Raw genomic sequence first — 23651 nt, forward strand, 5'->3', positions numbered from 1 at the left:
CTGCTGGAAAATGAAATCAGCATCTCCATAAAGCTTGTCAGCAGAAGGAAGCATGAAGTGCTCTAAAATTTCCTGGTAGATGGCTGCGTTGACTGTGGACTTCAGAAAACACAGTGGACCAACACCAGCAGATAACATGGCAGCCCAAATCATCACTGACTGTGGAAACTTCACACTGGACTCCAAGCAACATGGATTCTGTGCCTCTCCGCTCTTCCTCCAGAATCTGGGACCTTGATTTCCAAATGAAATGCAAAATTTACTTTCATCTGAAAAGAGGACTTTGGACCACTGAGCAACAGTCCAGTTCTTTTTCTCAACAGCCCAGGTAAGACGCTTCTGACGTTGTTTCTGGTTCAGAAGTGGCTTGGTAGCCCTTTTCCTGAAGACATCTGAGCGTGATGACTCTTGATGCACTGACTCCAGCTTCAGTCCACTCCTTGTGAAGCTCTCACAAGTGTTTCAATCAGCTTTGCTTGACAGTATTCTCAAGCTTGCGGTCATCCCTGTTGCTTGTGCACCTTTTCCTACCAAAATTCTTCCTTCCAGTCAACTTTGCATTTAATATGCTTTGATACAGCACTCTGTACACAGCCACTCCTTTCAGTAATGACCCTCTGTGACTCACCCTCTTTGTGGAGGGCGTCAATGTTCGTCTTCTGGATCATTGCCAAGTCAGCAGTGTTCCCCATTATTGTGGTTTCAAAGAACAAGAGATACCCTGAATTTATACTGTAGGATGGTCATTAATAGAAACTCAAATGTAAATATTCTAATATTTTGAGAGACTGATTTATGACTTTCATGATCTGTAAGCTCTAATCACAAAAAAAAAAACTTTTTAAATGTTTTACTTTACATGCAATTAATCTAAAATATATGAAAGTTTCACTTTTTGAAATAACTTACAAGAAAAAATTAACTTTTTCACGATATTCAAATGTATTGAGATGCACCTGTATATTTTCTTACCTCGTCTGTTTTCCGACTTTTAGTTTTAAAACAGACCGAATCGCTGTTATCGATTCATCAACATCGAAGTTTTTGCATTTTACATGACAGGCTAGAGAAATGCTAATGTCTCAGTTTAAAATTGGACCGCTGTATAAAATATAGCTGGTAAAAAAATATTTTAGATGTTGTAACTATTCACCAGTTTGATGTTTTCGTCTTGAAAAGTAAGCATATTACATGTGCTTTAATTATAGCAATATAAAAACTGCATGTAAAATACTGATACACTAATTAGACAAAGCTGCTTGAGATTAAATATCGTGTAACACAACAGGACTCCGCTGTCACTTCTTGGCATGTTATGACAACTATCCAAACGTAATTTGTTTTTAAACAAGACATATTACGTGCTGTAGCAGCTGGCTTTATTTCTGTGCTCATTTATAAGGCATGTTACGGTCGCTCAGACTTTGATACGCCGTAAAGCGTCGATGAGTCGCGCGTAACACTTCCACTGTCACGCTGTTATCGTCCAGGTGGCAGGTGCTCGCGCTCGGTCAAGTGCAGAAAGATGTCTGCCGACCATTTGTCATCGTAAATTATCAATTCAAATAATCTCTTGTAAGTACGTCACGTTAAACGGGTTGAACTTGTCGCGTTTTACAACCACACAAATGCACTTGCTGCAGCAAGAATCTACACACGGAAGTAATTCTGCTCATATGCTTCATAAACTCTTTTACCTAAAGGATTGATGGTCTTTAACAGCGTAAGTATACATTTCAGCGTTTCTCTAAAGTGATAACAACATGCATTAATTTATAAAGCATCATATTTACTATTTGAGCAAAGAAAATAAAAATCAGTTTTAATGCTAAAGAGTCCGAATTGTGAGAAAATATATTAAACGCATGTTATGTTGTTGATCTACTTTGATAATTGATGCATTTCCACATAAAACAAAAGTAGACATTTTTTTCATTTGCATTTGTAAAGTGTTTTTATTATTATTATTATTATTATTAAATGCATAAACTGGGCCCAGTTGCATGAAAGGTTTAGACTGGTCTTATAAGTTAGCCATCAAAGACTGGTCATATATATATATAATTCAGTTACATAAAAGCAGACATTGTAAAAAAACAACAACTCATAATTCCAAGGCACTCGAATAGTGTGAAAAATATTGAAAAAACCCCCATAAATTAAAAAACAAATTTCACACTACTCTAGTGCCTTGGATTTATGAGTTTTTTGATGATACGAAAGAATCCCGCATCCAAAGAGCACCGATTTATGGATTTTTTTACACCCCAGCAGCATAACTTTGCATAGATTATAAATTGAATCCAAAAATGAGACTAATTTCTTATTAAGGCACTGTCTTAATATAGAAGCTAAGTTTATGCAACTAGCCCCTGATGTGTTTAGAAGGCATTCCATTGTCATTTAAACAGGTAAAGATTGTTAAGCTTTTCATTATGTCCCTTGATTTTCATTGCAAATTTTGTTTTAAAGGTCATTTGAGTTCAACCCCTGCTTTCATTTCTATGGTTTATCGCATTCACCTGCACAGAAGCAGACATGAACTCTCAGAAGTTTATGAGGTTGATCGTGGGCTGCTTGGCGATTGTTGCCATGGTGAAAATTTTCTTTCGTCCCAGGTGAGGATTGCAGTTCTCATGGGTCTCCATGTACACGTGCATCAGCATCAAACCATGCTTCACTGTCCCAAACAAGATTGTGAATGAAGTTTATTTACCTTCTGTTCATAGCTCCAGCAAAGGCACGAGTGTCAAGACCCACCAAATCATACAAGGTGCTAATTTCTGGGCTAACCAGCATATCCCACAGCTGAATTTAGTTCATAATCAGGAGGATCCTGTCAAAAATGGACATGTGGACAGCACAGAGGTTCAGTCAGAGAAAAAAGAGATGATCCAATCAAACCAAGACGAGTTAGAACCAGAAGTTCCTGATGATACACACACGGATCCATTAAATATTGTGCACTTAGATCTGAAAGGTGCCGCACCCAAAGTCAAATACCTTGAACAGGTGGGAATCTGTATAAACAGGATTGTTTCAGTCATGTGGTATAATGTATAAACAGTTTCCTTTTTAAAAGTTTACCTTTATGTCCTTTTGTAGATATTCCCTCTACTGTCATCTCTGGGTGCTAATGGGATATTGGTGGAATATGAGGATATGTTTCCTTATGAGGGGGAACTCAGCATTGTCAAATCAAGCTTTGCATACAGGTGGGTGACTGATTCTGAGCATCGGATTAACTAAACCTGGCTTAATTTGACCCGGTTTACTCCCAAATGAAAATTCTGGCATTATTTTCTCAGCCTCATCTCATTCTACATCTGTCTGCAAGGAGATATTTGAAGAACATTTACTGTATATGCAGCACTTTTCCATAAAATGACAGTTAATAATAATCAGTATTATTTATAGACTCAATTTTAATTATTTACTATAATAAATGGTATTATAAATGTAATCTTCTCTTCAAACCCACCTTTTCGGAGTAGCTTTTATGTGATTGTGACTGTTTTTATTTGATATTATAGTCTTCTTAAATTGTTCTGTTGCATGTTTTCATTGGATTTGTTTTTTTATTTTAATGTTGTATTTTTTAAAATATATTATTAAAGTACTTCTGAATATTTTAATTATATTAATATTTTGAGTTTTTATTTTTATGAGCAGTTTTGTCATATAAAATGTAGTTTTGTCATTTTATTTATTTTAAACAATTGTATTTAGCTTGAACTTATTTTTCTATTTTAGTTGCTGAGGCAACATTTCCAATTTTAGTGTTTTCATATAATATTTACATTTGATTTTATTTAAGGTTTATTTTAATTACTGAAGAACATTAGCACATATGTCAAGAACCAAAAAAACTATATAAATACCATAGAAATAGTCGATACATTTAAAAGCAGTCCACTGAAGCCAATTACAGTAGCTTACATGAGGAACAGATTGACATTTAGGTGAACTATTGCTGTAATATATTCAGAGATCATAAGATGATGATTTGTTCATCTTTATTTTTCTTTAAACAAATTTTTAACTTGCATATCTTTATTGCTTCTGGGAAAGTCCGGAAGATATAGAGGAACTGAAGTCTCTGGCCAAACAGCACAAGCTTGAACTGATTCCTCTGGTGCAGGTGTTCGGACACTTGGAGGCAAGTACAGAAGAAGCTAACTCTCACAAATACTGTAGATATCTCAAACATGTGCTCACTACATACTTCAGTAAAGCAGTAGAACGAGCAACCAGTCGCAGTGGTTATGTTGATGTGGAGGCAAAGCACATTCAAATGCTGTAGATGCACTGTGTTTTTCCTTTATTAGCATACTGTACACTATGTACCAGTCTTTCTGTTCACATTTCAGTTTGTCTTAAAACACGAGAAGTACTTCAAATTGAGAGAAGTGGAAATGTTTCCCAATAGCCTGAACCCTCAGGCCCAAGGAAGCATGGATCTTGTTGAAGACATGTTAACGCAGGTTATGAAGAAGCACCCAGAAGCAAAGTGGTTCCACATTGGTGCTGATGAGGTCAGTGGATCTTTATTCTCTACAGATCATTAAAAATAATTGTATTTCATAGGAAAAAAGAAAATGACAAAGACATAGTGAGCATGTTTTCCTTTTTGAGTGGCCTATTCCTTTCAAATGTAAACTCATGTGGATAAAATACATTTAGGTACGTGGCCTGGGCGAAAGCGAAGCTTCGAAGCGCTGGCTGGAAGCCAACAATGGAGACATGGGAAAGCTTTTCCTCAATCATGTGACCGCAGTTGGGAGGTTTATGACCAAACTGAAGCGAGGAATCAAGCTGATCTTGTGGGACGACATGTTTAGGAAACTTGGCTCCGACACTATCAAAGGTATAATGAGAGAGTCTGCAAGCCATTTATGTTTGCCATGATCAAATAACAGGTATTACCAGTAAAACTCACATTTACTGTAATGTACAGTATTTGCATATAATGATAGGATTTCTAAAAGGTGCACTGTAATTTTTAGACTTAACAGTGACATCTAATGGTGTGGATGGAACATCCTCAGTAGTGCTTTTTGGTCCTGATGTGGGTTTTTACTTTTTAGAATCAGGTTTGCAGGACCTTGCATCGCCCATGATATGGAAGTACATCCCAAACATGGATGTGAAAGAGATAGGTAAGGCCCTGTTCTGGTTCTCATATGAAAATATTGACCATATGTAATAGCTTAAACATTGTCCTTATTGTGAATGATTCATCTGTGCAAATTATTCAGAGGAAAAAGGTTTCTCTTTGTAATCTTTTGTGAAAATATTCCATGATTTGAAATGTTTTACTTTTTAAAAATTGTATTTTTAAAATGTAACACAAATATTACTTGCCTGAAAAATCTCAATAAAGGTATCGCAAAACAAATTACAAAAAAAAAGAGATATATAAAACTATGTATTGTAAATTATTACTGTTTTTGATCAAAGCCTTGGTGAGCATTAGTCACTTATTTCAAAAACATAAAAAAAAAACATTAGCACAACTTTTGAATGGTTGGGTATATCAAACCAAATCTAACTTCAGTTTTACTTATTGTTTGTAGGTAACTATATCTCCAAGTATGAACAGGCTGGATTTAAGGGTGTATGGTTTGCTAGCGCTTTCAAAGGAGCCTCTGGAATTGACCAGAAATGGACTCCAATCAATCACCATTTAAAAAACCACCTACAGTGGCAGCAAGTCATTAAATCCATGCCGCAGTACAAGTCTGTGAGATACCAAGGCATTGCTCTGACTGGCTGGCAGAGGTAAGCCCGCAGCTGTTCCTTCAAATATTTTGTCTCATCAAACATGCAATGCCTTGATACAAACGGTAAAGGTTTTAGGAACTTCCAAACCTAGAGCATTAATGTGTTTGTAATTTATATGAGCATCTATGAGGATTTATACATACATTAACACTATTATTAAAACATATGTCTCTAGTAATACTTGAAAAACCATGTGCGTTTCAGGTATGAGCATCACACTGTGCTGTGTGAGCTTTTCCCAGTGGCCATCCCTTCTCTGGCTGTCTGTCTTCAGGCACTGAAATATGGTGAGGGTTCAAATCAACACCTTTTATTTCTGGAGGGACTGAGTATGTAACATGCTGTTTTATAAATGAGTAGAATAAAATCATATGTGATATATTGCCAGTATTGGGAAAAGTTTCTTTGGAAATGTAATAGGTTACAGATTACAAGTTACCCTATTGTGAATGTAATAGTAGTGTAATTACTTTATTAATGTAAAGTAGCCGATTACTTTTTGATTACTATTCTAAATTTCTAAAAAATGTTTTCAACTGTTAGTTATTTTAAAACATGCAGAGTTAACCTTATGGTAGGATTCAACACTGATTACTGTCAGGCATCTCAAAATCCATCATCACTTGAATTAAGATTATAAAAATTACATTTTAAAGCACAGCCACCACAAAATCAGACTTTAGCACCTCTTCTTACTTAAATCATATGCTAAGATAGTGTTATTTAATTTGTTTTTTTTCTAAATAACTGTAACCGATTCTAATTTATTTTGTCATTAAATTACTTAATTCCATTACATGTAAGTAGTTATTCCCCAACACTGTATATTGCAAAGGTATCATGCTGCCATGTGTTTTGTGTGCGTTAGGTTCATTTGCTACTGAGGCACAGAAGGAGGTGGAGCGCCTCCTTGGGTGTCACATTGAGCTGAGCAAAAATGAGTGGTATGAAGTTGTTTATATAGATGTTTATATAGATTTATTTGAATAGATTGTAAATGATGCTCTCTTGATTGTTCTGCAGTAAAGGTGCATCCTTTCCTGGCTCAAATCTTTATGAAATGGTGAAGAAGATCAATGACAACCTCGAGAGTTCAGTTAGAAAGATCATGCAAAGCTAGTGAGTGATTGTTTCTGAATGACCGTACATATAAACATGAACTCAAATGACATTCACACACAGGATTAGCCAGTATTTTTCTTCTTTCAGTGCAACTAATTTCTTTGTCTTGAACATTTTGTTGCTTACGCTAACATTGTGTTTGTCTTGTGTTTTGCAGCCATGTCAAGGGATCATTCAGCCCATATCATCGCAAACACAACTTTGCAAACCCTCGTAATCTTGCATTTTTCAATGATGAACTGAAAAAGTAAGGTTTTTTTAGCACTCGCATATCATTTGACACATTTATTACCAAATATATTGTTTTTATATTTCTCATAAAACATTCTGGTTATTATTTGGATACAGGGTTCCCACAGTAATAGTGAGCCATAGCAAATAGTCTGAAATGGTCCTTTTCAATGAATGTGTTAAAAATTGTTCATCAATAATGTATAAAAGATTCATTAATGTATTAGTCTGTATCAGAATTTACAAAAAAAATAAAAAATCAGATTGACTCAAGAAGTCTTGGATATTTTCAAAAATGATTGCTAACTAAAAACCATTAAAACTAGTTTGTTACTTGAAATAAAATGTTAGCTGAAGTTTAACAACTACTTCAAGTTAAGAACTGAAAAGAAACGTGTAGACATATAAAAAATCAAAACAAGAAGTAATAAAAATGACAAACATACAAAACAGATTTCCTAAAACTTTAACTGAAATTATAATGATGACAGAAAATAGAAAAAATAAACTAATCCATAATATTTATACAAATTATAATAGTTTATTAATTATACTTAAATAACACTGGTGCAAGCGCTGTATGTTTGTAGGTGAAGGTGATTATTATAAACCATAAACTAGAATTTCTGGTTAAAATTGTTTATGCAGTGAGGTGCATAAATGGAAAGATAGTTGCCTAAATATGTTGCTTTTTTCCCTCTTGTCAGATTGATGGATGAATGGGATTCCTTTTTATTGACTTTCCGGCAAAATATGGAGGAAATCTTCTACCCAGACACTTTAGAAGAGTGGTTGGAGGAGAACGTCAACGAACACATAGAAAGACTTCATAACATGGTGGTTGATGTAAAGAGAATCATTAAACTCAATGGACAGCCAAAGGTTGATCCTTCGAAAAAGAGGTGAAACAGACAAGTGGACCAACAGGAAAGACCTTCCAAAATATGGCATTCAAACTTTCTACTGTCTTATTCCACCTCAGGGATCTTGCTTGTTTCCTGAAGGCTTTGCTGGAAGTGATGACAAGATTATGAAAAGTTGCGTAAAAGTTATGTAATTATACTTCAAGTGCATACACCGTATAAACCTGCTGGTTATGGAGCTTATGTGTACATTTACAGCCTTATCACAATGCCAATAACACAACATAATTTGTTGGTTTTAATTTATTTGTGTGTGTGTGTGTGTGTGTTTACAACACAAAATTAAAAAAATGGGGAATGTATTTTGTACATCATTCTTTTTGAATCCGATCTTCTGATTTGTTCAACCAGGTCACAAAACCAGTCCGATTCGTGTCTTAGAAAAAAAAAAACATTACTGGTGTGCATCTGAAGACAAAACAAAGGCATTGACATGTTTTAAGATCAGTCAGTGCAAGTTTCTTTCAGTTGAAGCAGCTCAGATTTACATTTTAGTCTAGGATTAGGCTTAAGCCTCGTCTGTGAAACCGCGGGTTATTGTTGTAACTTAAGCTCCCTCATCGGTTTAAAAGAGATAACTACACAAACTAATTCTGGAACACGTGAAATGACATTTAAAACTTATAAATAGCAGTGTTTTTAGATTATGGATGCCAATCACTGAACCGATTCTTTGAAACGAACCGTTCGAAAGAACCGACTTGACTGGAGAAGATGAGCGCGCCTTTATTTTGAATCGTTCTCCCTCCCCTCGCCGCCCTTTAGTTGTTATGACTACGAAGTCGTAAATCCGCCATGTTTTCCCTGTCGAAGCGTTGCGACAGAGACGGAGGTCTGGAACGACATGACTGAAGAAAATAATAATACGGCAGCAACAGTTACCGACCAAACGGAGCATAGCAACATCACCATCCAAACCACACTCGGAGACGAAGGTAGAAACAGGGCGATGCGACACAGTCACGCAGTAAAAGCGCGATTATTAAACGCGTGGGCCTGACTTTGGCTCGTTCAGTCACGCTAGCAGGGTCTCTATGTTATTTTTGACAAACATGTTTAGGCTGATGCTAATGCTGCTTAGCATCGATCTGTACTGGATGAAGATCTCGCAACACCAAGACTGTTTGATGTTAAAACCGCACGGCAGCAGGCTTTAGCTGTTTATTCACATATGGACACTTTCAAAGTCGTTTGCACCTCAAATTAAATATTTTTGTTTAATAGCATACTCTGTGATCGAAATGACATTTTAAATATTTATGGACTAAATTGCTTTGTCTTTTTAAAATACTTTTTTTTTTAAGCAAGTAATATTTAGGAATAAATTAAATTAATAATTATTAATAAATATAACTTATAGTAATACAAAACTTTAACAGATCATAATATAAGATAAAAACTAATCCAATATTTTAATAAAAAATGATATAAGTGCGGTCAAATGATTAATCGCATCCAAAATAAAAGTTTTTGTTCACATAATATATGTGTACTGTTTATATATACATACACACACAGTATATATTTTGAAAATATTTACATGTGTGTATATATTCATATAATTTATATTATATAATTATATTTAATATATAAACACAACATATTTTTCTTAAATATATACATGCATGTGTGTATTTATATATACATAATAAATATAAAGAGTACCCTTACATATGTTTCGTAAACAAAAACATTTAATTTGGATGCGATTAATCATTTGACAGCACTAAATAGTAGGGCTGTAGTCAAGTCCACCTTTGTCGAGTCCAAGACCAGGACTATCGAGTCCGAGTCAAGTCCAAGTCCAAACGAGACCGTCAGAACAGAACGTAAAAAGAATCTTCTTCTTAAACCACATACTTAACTATTGATCATTTAGGTGATACGAGAGACAGCATATCTTCTATTCTAAGATAATCTTTTTGCATTATTATTTGTAATGATCTAAAAGCATGTGCAGCAACACTGTAGGATCAAATTAGGCTATTTTATTTACTTTAGGTTTAGCAGTTTCACTGAAGTCACATAAGCTGAAGTGCAACTTCACATTTTCAGCATTTTTATTATAGTGTAACAATCACATTCTGGGCTGCCAATGGAAAATATTACAAAGAACAAGCAACATAAGTCAAAAAAAATATATTGTGACTTGTTCTTGTTCTAAAGCAGGGTGTCCAAACTCAGTCCTGGAGGGCCGGTGTCCTGCAGAGTTTAGCTCTAACTTGCCTCAAAACACCTGCCTGAAAGTTTCTAGTATGCTTAGATTAGCTGTTTCAGGTGTGTTTAATTAGGTTTGGAGCGGAACTCTGCTGGACACCAGCCCTCCAAGACCAAGTTTTGAGACCCCTGTCCTAAAGAAACCATAGTACAATGTAACCCTCCCAAGCAAGGCTGTGTAGCATATAAACACCTTCAGCTCTGTGTGTTTGTGTGTGTGGCCACATGCGTTCGTTTGCTGTTTGCCTTAGGCCATATAATATAGGTGCTATATAATATATATATAGTGGTGTGAAAAAGTGTTGGCCCCCCCTTCCTGATTCTTTATTTTTTTGCATGTTTGTCACACTTTAATGTTTCAGATCATCAAACTAATTTAAATATTAATCAAAGATAACACAAGTAAACACAACATGCACTTTTTGAATGAAGTTTTTTATTATGAAGGGAAAACAAAATCCAAACCCACATGGCCCTGTGTGAAAAAGTGCTTGCTGTGTTTTAAGTGTTAAGACTTTGGAGTGGCCTAGTCAAAGTCCTGACCTGAATCCTATTGAGATGCTGTGGCATGACCTTAAAAAGGCGGTTCATGCTCGAAAACCCTCCAATGTGGCTGAACTACAACAATTCTGCCAAGACGAGTGGCCAAAATTCTTCCACAGCGCTGTAACAGACTCATTGCAAGTTGTCGCAAACGCTTGATTGCAGTTGTTGCTGCTAAGGGTGGCCCAACCAGTTATTAGGTTTAGGGGGCAAGCACTTTTTCACACAGGACCATGTGGGTTTGGATTTTGTTTTCCCTTCATAATAAAACACTTCATTCAAAAACTGCTTGTTGTGTTTACTTGTGTTATCTTTGATTAATATTTAAATTTGGATCGTTCTTTTCTCTTTACTGTCTAATTCTAGCATTTGGTAATATTTCTATTCAAAATCGCGATTCCTTGATTTATAAAACATAAAATTGTGGCAAAACATTAAATTCGAATGAATCGATAAATTCTGAAAAATCACCCAGCCATAACCACGGTGTTTGCTTATTTTTACTTTATTTAAATTTGTGTAATTTATTTTATTTTACATCAAGGTGTATTCTGTGCCTCCAGGCCTTTTGCTCTTATTCGTTCTGTTTCTTATTCATTTGGTTCCACAGCGTTTGCTGATTTTCAGGGTTTTTTTTTACATTTAAACATTTTGTAAGTTTGTTATTTTATATTAGGCTTATAGCATGGTAATGGTGTATTTTTATTTGTTTTATTAATAAAAGTCCCATGTTTATTGCAGAAAATTTGTCATTGTAAGTTATAGATAAGCATTTGATGCGGAACTGCGCTATTGAAATTGAAAGTAAAATGCACTCGGGAATTAATACGCCATTTAAAAGCGAAGGAAAGTGAGGTGGAATAGAGGGAAAACTCCAACGAACTTTGTAAAACCAAACTGTATTATGCACACTTGGAACCAGGCGTATGACGCAGCCGTGCATTTACCAAGCGACCAATGGCAATGCCCGTTCTAGATGGATTGTAAATAAACCAATTACATTACCCATTTTCCAAACAAACGAGCCAGATTAATGGTTTTGTTTTGAAAGAGAAAAAAAAGCATATATAGCTGGACTCGGTCGAGACCAACGAGAACATTTGACGAGTCCAATGACCAAGTCCGAGACCAAATACCAACGAGTCCAAGACAAGTCCGAGACCAAATACCAACGAGTCCAAGACAAGTCCGAGACCAAATACCAACGAGTCCAAGACAAGTCCGAGACCAAATACCAACGAGTCCAATGACCAAGTCCGAGACCAAATACCAACGAGTCCAAGACAAGTCCGAGACCAAATACCAACGAGTCCAAGACAAGTCCGAGACCAAATACCAACGAGTCCAAGACAAGTCCGAGACCAAATACCAACGAGTCCAATGACCAAGTCCGAGACCAAATACCAACGAGTCCAAGACAAGTCCGAGACCAAATACCAACGAGTCCAAGACAAGTCCGAGACCAAATACCAACGAGTCCAAGACAAGTCCGAGACCAAATACCAACGAGTCCAAGACAAGTCCGAGATGATAGAAAACGTCTAGACGAGTACTACAGCCCTACTAAATAGTATATTAATATTTCATTAATAAATCTATAAAATAGTAGTTGTATTATAACATTAACTTATATACTATTATAATGTATTAAATAATAATATTTAACATTTTAATTTACTATTAAAATGTTAAAATGTATATTTTATACATTTCGTTTTTATTTTAAAATCTAAAAATAAAATTATTTTAAAATTGATGCCACAGTTGTGGGAAAATTTGATTATTTTAGATTAATGTTTATTTCATTCTTTGTTTCGCGTTGCGCAGATACTTTTGCAGTATGCATGGGGTGGTGATGGCGCAGTGGATAAGACACATGCCTTTGGTGTGAGAGACCCGGGTTCGAATCCACTGTGAGACACCAATGTGTCCCTGAGCAAGACACTTAACCCCTAGTTGCTCCAGAGGCGTGCGACCTCTGACATATATAGCAATTGTAAGTCGCTTTGGATAAAAGCGTCAGCTAAATGAATAAATGTAAATGTATGATCTGTCAAACTGAAGTGAGATCAATATTTGTGTGTTCCCTCTCAGATGAGGATATTCATAAATGTGGGAGATGTCTGGAGGAGTTCTCCGCTCTGGATGCTTTCATCCAACATAAACTCAGCAGGAGCTGCAAGCGTCCTCAACAAGACCATCAGGTTTGTATGTTATTATATCATTCGTCTTTTTATCGCATTATTTTATGTCCAGAGTGAGTGACTACATATTCAAAGAATCGTGAACAAATGTATCAAGGTTGCCACAAAAATTTTAAACAAAATGCATTACTGATAATAAGAAATGTTTCTTGAGCAGCACATCATCATATTTGAATGATTTCTGAAGGATCATGTGACTCTGAAGACTGGAGTAATGATGCTGAAAATTCAGCTTTGCATCACAAAAAATAATTTCATTTTAAAATATATTATGATAGAAAATAGCTATTTTAAATAGTAATAAAATTTGACCATATTACCGTTTTGGTTTTTTTAAATCAAATAATTGCAGCCTTGCTGAGAGACTTCTTTCAAAATCATAAAATTCTTACAGATCATAGACTCAAGAAGCTGTGCAAAATGTAAGCTAAGGATACATCAGTGCTCATCTGTCTGCCCTCTCCCTCAGACAAATGCTGTCCCAAATGAAGGTGCTTCCATTGAGGTGAAATTAAGGGAAAATGATAGTTCATCTGATGAAGCGGGCACGTCGAATGCAGGTACTGCACTTTTTATTTAGTAAAGTCAATATAATATCACTTTCATTGTATTGAGGAACTAGATGTCCTGATTTTAATTGAACAGGACCAGGGCCAAACAAGACATCTGATCTCTATAGTTATATACAAACTCTACAATGGGACCATTTGGGTCTGAAAAGAACAATTTACCAATCCATCTGTCTTTGTTTGGGTACTAAATGAAGTCGCTTTGTTCTTTAGACAAGCAAGATAAAGCAGCAGCTGGAGAAAAAAAGAGAAGCTGCTCTGCAAGTGAGGATGACAGTTCCAGCTCTGCAAAAGTCGTTTGGAAGTTAAACGCAGAGGGGCGATTCGTCTGCGACATATGTGAGAAGACCTTTAAAACGGTACAATATTAGATCATTTTTATGCATTTGATTACTTATCCTATTTGGGAATATGCCAGGAAAACTCACCCCAGTTATAAATTTGATCCATTTATAGACAAATATTCTGAGAACCCACATGTTCACGCACACCGATCAGAAGGACTTTAAGTGTGAAATATGCAAGACTGCTTTTAGGACCAAGGGTTCGTTGATCCGACACAAACGTAGGCACACAGGTAAAACTAAGCGCACTTGTATTGGACTCTACTGGGTTGTGAAAGTTGTTTTTATTTAAGTATTTCACAGTATTTTGACATCATTTACTTTGGCAGATGAACGTCCGTACTGCTGCAATCAGTGTGGCCTGGCGTTCAGAGAGTCCGGAGCTCTAACCAGGCATCTAAAGTCTCTCACACCTTGCACCGAGAAGATTCGCTACAGTCAGTGTAAAGAAATACTTGTCAGCAAGGATGGAGTTCGGAAAGGTAATTCACATCTCACAACGCCTTTTCATAATGACCTTTTCAGTGATAGGAGGGTGTCATTTAACAATTGTTACAAGTTTAAAGTCTCAAGAAAGGGAAGTAGCAATGGATCTTTCATTCCATTGTGTAAAAAAAAAAAAAAAAGAAAACACGGGGCTTCCGTGCATTATTTTTTTGATTGGATGTTGAGATGTGGACAGATGAACGTGACTTTGCAGGGTTTAAGTAGACTATATGATTGGTGAAGTCTGACATATGTCACCAGTAGGGGTGTAACGGTTCACAAAATTCATGGTTCGGTATGTTTTCGATACAGCAAAAACAAAGAAATGCTTAAAAATTATAAAAATATATATACATTTTTTTATTATTATTAAAACTAGGATCATAAAGTATCATTGGTTTCTTATTTATTTGGTTCCACCATGTTTGCTGATTTTCAGTGTTTTATATTTAAACTTTGTGCAAGTTATTTGTTATTTTATATTAGGCCTATAGCATGGTGTATTTGTATTCATTTTGTTTTTTGTTAACAACCGTTTATTGAGTTTTCTTCTGGGAACAGTAATTTAAAACAAAAGCAGCTGTACAAACTTAGAACCCACCCCCTGGTAGACTAAATAAATGAATAAATAATAACAATAAAAAATAAATAAATTATTAAGAGATAAATAAATAACAATAAAATATTTTTTTCAAAGATTTTAGAAAAGATGACAACATTAAAAGCTGAATGCCATAAAGTTACAGTTTTCACGTTAGATCCATGTATACGAGAAGTTGAGAGTTCCATCGAGATAATGTCCAACAAATACACCGTCCAGGTTCGTCTGTCCATTGTGTGAGGAGGATTCCAACGGTTGACTAGCAATGTTTTTGCTGCTGTGAGAGCAGCTAACAGTAGACATCTTTGTTGAATGAACATGAAGTCCCAAAAGTCATTCATGAAAAAATGGCGTGGAGTCAAACATATCTCAGTACCCAACAAATATAAGCCCAAAAAGGATGTATTTGTTTTGTTAATAAATGAAACATTCTATATAAGCGAGTTTATCGTACTGTTTTGTTGTTGTCAGTTCAATCAATTGGTGAATGTTCATTTCATGCTGACATTTGAAGCTGGTTTGTTTATGCAATGATAGAGATTTATTTTTCATGTGAAAACTGTTGTGCGCGTGAGGTCTTCTGATTGTATTGCTGTTGGGAATCATTCCAGAAGTTCAGCCGTCACCTCCTGAACCTGAGAAGGAGCAAATTCCTGTCGTGAGGGTTGTGGAAGCTGGTCAGGAAATCATCCAGATCGAGGTGGTAGGACAAGTGCAACAGGTATGAGACTATCAAAAGTAGCATGTTAATTACAAATCTTTTTGGTGCAGAAAAGCATGTTGAATTTCACCAATTCAAAAAAACGCCAGCAGTTCAATTATATTTTTGGGAGCTGCAATTTTATTTTTTTGAAGCATTTAAGCAAGTCTCAAAAGTAGGATCAGTAGTTGATATTTATTTTTGCCTTGCCAACATTGATAAGATTATATAATTAATTATTTTTTTTATTTTTTATTTTTGTAAATATTCAAAAGGGTCATGAACTGCCTTTGTTTTTTTATTTTGTACTGTTCTCTAAGGTCCACTTATAATGTTATCAAAACACCCACTGCTATGATTGGCCAATGGCTGTGTATGTTTGACAGCTACGTCCTTCACAGATGCCATCTATAATAATCTATCTATAATAACAGACAAAGCTATAGTGAGCACGTAATAAAAACAGTTACTCTCACTTGTGTGGTGCAGGACTACCATGATGGACAGGATAAACAGGATGGTTTTAGGTCACTACAAACAATAGAAAAAAAGAAATCAAACAGATACAAACAACTTATCAATAAACATCAGTATTGTACTCAATCCAAGTAAGGATTAAATATCTAAACAATTTAAATAAACAAGTTCAAACTATACAATTGGCAAACAAACTTACTTAACGCATCCTAAGGAAAGGACTCAAAGGACATGGTTGGGTGCCCATTCAAACACCCACACCTCACCAATGCAAAAAGGGACACAGGAAGGAAGTGAGGTCTATTTATAGACCTTAACCAGGGGAATATGGGTAATGTAGTGCACCATATTTGGAGTTCACCCTAAATGTAGTTTACTAGGAATTGTGGGAGATGTAGTAGAAAAAAATAATAATTCACAAGTATATTTATAAACAGTGATGGGGAGTAACTAGTACATGTAACAGAGTTATGTAATTTAATTACAAAATAAATATAACTAATCTATTACAGTTACTGATAAAAATGTGTAATTAAATTGCAGTTACTTATGAAAATGTTAACAATTACAAAGGGGCTTACATCTGCGTTAGGGTGCTCCGATCAGGATTTTTGAGGCCGATCACAGAAAGCAGTATCTGCTGATCCGATCACCGATACCGATCGTATTAAAGCCTTCTTTTTATTATGTAGAATTTTCTATAGTGATGATCCAATTATGATTTTAGACATTTATTCAGGGCCTGAATTTAATTTTGAAAAATGAATTCCCTCTCTTAGGTGACTTGTGAGGGGGATTTTCTAATTTGAGGGGTGGAAGGGGGCATTTTTCAAAAATATATATTTATCTCACCTAAGTGTTTGATCATGGACTGCATTTTTATATTGACAATCGTGCAATTGTTGCACAATAGCTTACACACAGCAAATGCCTGATTTCATGAGCTGTATGTGAGGTGGCCTACAGGTTCACACGTACTCCGTTTGCAGTGCGAATGCAGGACATAAGCGGTGCAGACGCTGCTTTCACACAGGAGTCTGCAATTGATCCGTGGCTGTTTACAACAGACACACCATTTATCCATTATTTTGATTTCAAATCCAGACATTGCTACGTGAAATGCTTTTTCAGTATTGCGATTCTTTTTTACACAGTCCAGTAATACAATCTTTCATAGACGTGTTTAAACGCAAAACATTTAAGCAAATTGGCAAAACATTTAAGCTACTTTTCTTACATTATCACAACCATTCTAAATACATTCTGCTCTACTGCCTTTTCTTTAGCATTTAAATCTTTATTACAAGCATATATATATATATATATATATATATATATTATTAAAATGGCTAAAAAGCTAAATTAATGTCCCCCAAAAAAGAATCTTTGTCAGAAGTAACTTCCTTTAGTAAAAATGTATTTGTTTGGAAAAGTACAAGGACATTTGTTTATAAATTCGGTAGTTGTAGCTCATTTCAGACTAGCGTTAATGAAGTTCCTCTGTAACAGGTTGTGTCTCAGCCTCAAACTGCGACTGTGGTTGAAGCCGACAATCTAATCTGCCAGGCCATCATAAACTCTGGCATCGCACTGGAGACTGAAGCCACGGAGGCGGCCGAGCAGGCAGAGGCCCGGTCACCTAAAGCAGTCCTGCAGGCTCCTGAGACTGACGCCAGACTCACTGAGATCCAGGTGACGGAGGAATGTGTGGAGACCGTGGCTGAGGAAACGCAAGTGAGTTTCTTAGATTGTGACGGCATGTTTTATTACAATAAAACAACACAATAAACTTTTTTTATCCATTGTAGGATTCGTCTGTGAAGGAAGACGAACCCGTCGAGTCAAAATTATACAAATGTCCTCACTGTGAGCGCATGTTCAAGACACTGGCCTACCTAAGGGTCCATGTCAAAGGGCATGTTGGTACGCCCCATTCAAAGCAGTTTATTCATTAACAACCTATAATATTTGTGTAACAGCTGAGTCTCTGAATGTTTTTTCCTTCCTCAGGTTACAAGCCGTTTAAGTGCTTAACATGTCAGAAGGAGTTCCTGACGGGCTACGTGCTGAAGAAACACATGGAGACGCACGTCATCGAGCGGCGCTACAAATGTGGAGAGTGCGGCAAACAGTTTAAAGCCATCGGACACGTGCGGGAACACATGAGAGCGCATTCAGACGAGAGGCCGTACCACTGCAGCTTCTGTGACAAGAGATACAAGACCAAGGTGAGATCAATATGCAAAAACAATATGCAAACGCTATCCTTAGGGTTTACATTGTCAACTTTAAACCATCGTCTCTTGTGTTCCAGAATGCTCTGCAGGTCCACCACCGCACTCATGGCGAGGAAAAGCCATATGTGTGTCCACACTGCTCCCGTGGCTTCCGGGAAAAGAGCGCTTTAGTGCGGCACATCCGACATCACACGGGAGAAAAGCCCTTCAAGTGCTCAAAATGCAGCCGGGGCTTTGCTGAGCATGGCACGCTCAACCGACACCTGCGAGCTAAAGGTTTATAAACATTATTCACTAAAATCATTCACATTATTAAAACATGTCTAAACTGAAGTGAATGTTAAAAACAACTAGTAAACATATGTAGGACTTATAATGTGTTTTCTGGCGTATTAAAAGTCCTACATATCAGCTGCAAAACTTTCTAAAAAACAGAATTGTTTTTTATTTATGAGATCCATATATGGATATCTAAAATTATTAAAATTATTTTAATTAAAAATTATTCAAATTGATTGTAATTAATAATAAGCTAAAATGATTTGATCAAAAATACAGTAAAAACTAATATTGTGAAATATTATTACAATACCAGTTTAGTATTTCAGTATATTTTAAAATGACATTTATTCATTTGATTCAAAGCTGAATTTCCAGCATCATTACTCCAGTCTTCAATATCACATGATCTTCAGAAATCCTTCTGATATACTGATTTGCTGCTCAAGAAACATTTATTAATATTTATTAACATATTTACATTTATTATGTTAAAACACTGTTTTGTCTATAATATCCATATAGAGAATATGAATATATTTAAGTGTTTTGTGTTGTTTTTTTATATCGAATTTAACTCATTTTTATGCATCTCTTGAAATGTGTCTATTATAGTTAAAAACAAAACAAAATGGACTGTAAGCCACTAAAGACAGTGTTATTCCAGTATGGTTCATATAGTTAAAAAAATATATATATTGAAGGAATAAAAAAACAACATACAATAAAACAGTAAACATTACAATTTCCTTCTTTCTATGGTTCATATAGTTTTATAGTTTTTGTTAATATTTTGAATTAGATTTCATTTGAATATTTTCTGTTTTCGCTTTAATTTTAAAAACATCTATATAGTATTTATTATTATTTAAGTTATAATTTATTTATTATTAGTTATAGTTTAAGTATAACTATAACTTTAGTTCTAGTTCTATTATAGTGCTTCAACTTAAGCTAAACTAGCTGAAATAAAAGAAGATTTTTGTTTTACATTTATTACAAAATTTACATTCATGCATTTTTTGCATTTATTTAGAAGATGCCTTTATCAAAAGCAACTTATAGCCTGAAAGATCATGTGGCACTGAAGAGTGGAGTAATGATGCTGAAAATTCAGCTTTACCATAGCACGGATAAATTACATTTGAAAACATATTCAAATAGAAAAGTTTTAAATTAAAGTAATATTTTACTGTGTTTTTGATCCTATAAATGCAGCCTTGGTGAACATAATTATAATTTTTTTTTCAAAAACATTAAAAAGTCTAGCTAAACTTTTAAATATATATATATAATTCTGGAATTCCTCTCTAAAATGTGAGGACACTGGAGAGACTCATTTAAGCTATTTCTCGAAATCATGAAGTCTTACAGTGACTGTATATTTGTGTGTGTGTGTCAGGAGGCTGTTTTGCTGTGCAGCAGAAGGACTCTGAACTCATGGGGAACTCTGAGGAGCAGGAGGTGCCGGCTGAGAGCGTCTCCACCACCATCGTATCAGACGACCCTCATGCTTTGCTGGTGGAGTTCTCCTCAGTGGTGGCCGACACTCAGGAATACATCATTGGGGTAAAAATCTAAGTATGCTTGTTATGTGACTTGAGGTGCTGAGGTGACTAATATGTTGCTGATCATGTGTGTAGATATAATGATATGAAAATTATTATATGAACAACATATACATTAAACAAAAAAGATCAATAAAATTATTACAATTGGTTGTAATTAATGATGAAAAAGTGAATGTTTTTTTTTTTATTCATTAAATTTTTTTATATTCATTTTCATATCATTACATACTCATATCTGCAATATTTTTTTTATTTTCACCACTTACATTATCATTCAAAAGTTTGGGGTCATGTTTTTGAAAAGTCTCTTACACTCACCAAAGCTGCATTTATGTGCTCAGAAATACAGTAAAAACAGTAATACTGTGAAACATTATTGCATTTTTGTTTCAATGTAATTTATTTCTTTGATGAAAAGCTGAATTTTCAGCATCATTCCTCCAGTCTTCAGTGTCACATGATCCTTCAGAAATCATGTTGAAATATGTTGAAATATGAAATATTTTTAAAATATTATATAATTGCTGCTCAAAAAACATTTTTATTATCAATGTTGAAAACAGTTGTGCTCCTTCATATTAGTTTTGTGGAAACCAAAATTTTGAATAGAAAATTCAAAAGAACAAGATTTATTTTGTAACTTTCAATGTCACTTTTGATCAACTTAATGCACACTTGCTAAATAAAAGTATTAATTTCTTTTTTTTTAAGTCATACTGACCCCAAACTCTAGTGTATATTTAATTATATTTTATAATTAATAATATGGATGATCTAAAGATTTGAAAATATATGTGATAAAGATACTTGTTGCAATACATTGACTATAATTTAGTTTAAAATATAGATTTTTGTGTTTGATTATGTGGGGTTTTTTTCAGGCACCAGCTGAGGAAGTAGTTCAAGGGGAGGAAGTGGCAATAATTCAAGACAATCAGCAGCAGGTCATTTTTAAAATTTCCCTCACATCAATGTCAGCTTAAGCAGATATTAGCAAGATTAAAAAAGTCATCCAAATGGAGTAACCATATTGCTCGATGTGTCTGACCTCAGATGGACAGTCACATCATGAAGGTGGTGCAGCAGATCGTTAGCCAATCACACGGAGGCCACCAGATCATCGTGCGTAACGTGGCCGCAGACGAGACCCCATGCATCTCGGACTGTGGAGACACCATCACCATCGCCACACCTGAGAGCTTGACCGAGCAGGTGGCAATAACACTCGCAAATGCCATTAGCGATGGCACCATCCTCACTACGACAACAGAGGGCGCCGTGGAGATGCCCCACACCACAGTTACCATGGTAACAGAGGAGACTGTTGAGACAATGGAGCAAGAGGAGCAGTACATCATCGCTTCACCCGACGAAATGGAAATCCAGACTGTGGTAGTGGTCTAAGATGCAGATTGTGTTAATTTAATACGTTTTGTTTGTTACACAAACAGCCGTACTGTAGCATTTTGGTTCTCTGGGAGGCCTTAATCCACATGTTTTGCACTGCAAGATGGATTCATAACTTTTGCTTATGGAAACTTTCAAAAGTTTGTGTTTTGGGTTTTAAACAGATTGTTTTCAAGCTGCGGGTTAAGAACTGATGCCATTTTTCAGTAGATGGCAAAACCATGTTTTTTCTATATTAGATTTTCTCTCTGTTGCATGGCATAAAATCATATGTCTATCATCTACTCATCATGAATATGCAACATAACATGTTGCCAACAATAACAGGGCCCAGAAAACACCTGGCAGGGAACGAAAGTATGAAACATTAAATATATTTTTATGTACCTCTGTATTTCTTCATTCATTGATCAGTTCTCATTTCTGCATTCTTAGTAATGCATCATTTACACAGTCATCTAAGGAATATTCTGGCCTCAAAAAGCATGGTAAGTGTTATTCGTCCCTCAGTTTGTAAAAACAAATAGAAGTTAAGACTTTCTGGAGGGTTTAAAAACAGATGAATATGTGCTAAATATAAAAATACTGTATAGATGTGCTTTTTTCAGTAGGTTATAACAGTTATAACTTACCGACATAATACCTGCACATTTTTGATGTCTTTCTGCTATTTCGTTGTTTACGATCCTAACAGGAGTTAAAAATTCAGATATAATTAATTTTGCCCATTGAGGTTAATAAGCATATTTGATCACTGTGGTGATCATATTAATGTATACAATTCAGCGTACAATAAGTGGCTATACACATTTCAAAGTGTATTTTATTGTCTACGGTCATTGTAAGTGTGTAACAGTACAATTATGCTTATTTAAAAGGTGTAATGAACTGCCTGATCAAGTACACCTTCCCTGAGGTGTACTTGATATCAAGATTTTTACATCAAAAAACATAATTTAGAAGTAATATCCTATTTTTGACCCCCTCATCAGAACGCTCTGTTTGAATAGGCATGGAGGATTGTAATTGGCTGACAGTTTGACAGTTACGTCCTTCACAGATGGACGCTGCTGTGATTTAGGTTAAAAATACGTAAATACTCAGTACATATCAAACAATCTGCTTAACAAACAAAGCTATAGTGAGAACGTAATGAGAACAGTTAACTCACACGTGTGGTGCGACATCAGATCCAATATAGTTGGCACAGCATTATCTTTTAGTTTCAATCTTTCTGAAATTCCCACATCAAATTGTACCTTGTTTGTAAATGAATCCACGGTACAATGAAGTGAACAGGCAGTGATGTAGAATTGGTGGGCGGGGCTAAACAGGCAGTGATGTAGAAGCAGGTGTTGATCTTCTTCTGTGGAGGTGGTGCTTATCCTCACTATTACATCACAGAGTAGAACAGGGGTCATCAAACTTGGTCCTGGAGGGCCGGTGTCCTGCAGAGTTTAGCTCCAGCTTGCCTCAACACACCTCCCTGGAAGTTTCTAGTATGCCTAATAAGAGCTTGATTAGCTGGTTCAGGTGTGTTTAATTAGGGTTGGAGCTAAACTCTGCAGGATACCGGCCCTCCAAGACCGAGTCTGGTGGCCCCTGGAGTAGAACATTACTCAAGCTGTCATTTTTTTAGACTGCCTTCAATATAAGCTGTTTTCAGACTTCAGGATTTTTTGATAGAAATTAACAGTTCAAAAGATTGAGCTTGTGACTGATGCAATGTGTGTTTCAGTCTACAAGCCCGCATGGCTTATATCGTTTTAAGATTTGGCAAGCATGATGTATTTTTCTTACTTCGTGTGTTCTTTCAGTAAGCAATAGATCGTGGTGGGAGATGCTTCATTCTGGCAGATCGGGGGCATAATGAAGCTCTGGTCACCTTCACTATCTGTACTCCCTCCCATCAGCTCATCAGCGCACATGCTGGAGTGCTTTGCCCCTTCAGGCCGT

General features: G+C 35.6%; 2 protein-coding genes across 2 annotated transcripts; both read left to right on the forward strand.

Moving 5' to 3' along the window:
• Positions 1–1426: 1426 nt before the first annotated feature.
• Positions 1427–8373, forward strand: LOC306847596 (hexosaminidase D). Its single transcript, XM_079381637.1, has 14 exons — positions 1427–1723; positions 2473–2618; positions 2730–3012; positions 3106–3215; positions 4072–4159; positions 4371–4535; positions 4684–4867; positions 5088–5159; positions 5577–5781; positions 5989–6071; positions 6653–6728; positions 6808–6903; positions 7064–7153; positions 7845–8373. The coding sequence occupies exons 2-14, from the start codon at positions 2539–2541 to the stop codon at positions 8041–8043; spliced, it is 1731 nt and encodes a 576-aa protein (XP_079237763.1). The 5' UTR covers positions 1427–1723; positions 2473–2538; the 3' UTR covers positions 8044–8373.
• Positions 8374–8735: 362 nt separating this feature from the next.
• On the forward strand, positions 8736–22081 carry e4f1 (E4F transcription factor 1). Its single transcript, XM_079381626.1, has 14 exons — positions 8736–8995; positions 12915–13024; positions 13494–13584; positions 13807–13952; positions 14050–14170; positions 14267–14419; positions 15636–15745; positions 17711–17935; positions 18010–18124; positions 18212–18429; positions 18516–18714; positions 20120–20286; positions 21170–21232; positions 21342–22081. Exons 1-14 carry the CDS (start codon positions 8905–8907, stop codon positions 21690–21692), a joined length of 2160 nt encoding a protein of 719 aa, XP_079237752.1. The 5' UTR covers positions 8736–8904; the 3' UTR covers positions 21693–22081.
• The last annotated feature ends 1570 nt before the right edge of the window (positions 22082–23651 follow it).

The sequence above is a fragment of the Barbus barbus genome, assembly GCF_936440315.1.
Source record: "Barbus barbus genome assembly, chromosome: 3".
Taxonomy (NCBI): domain Eukaryota; kingdom Metazoa; phylum Chordata; class Actinopteri; order Cypriniformes; family Cyprinidae; genus Barbus; species Barbus barbus.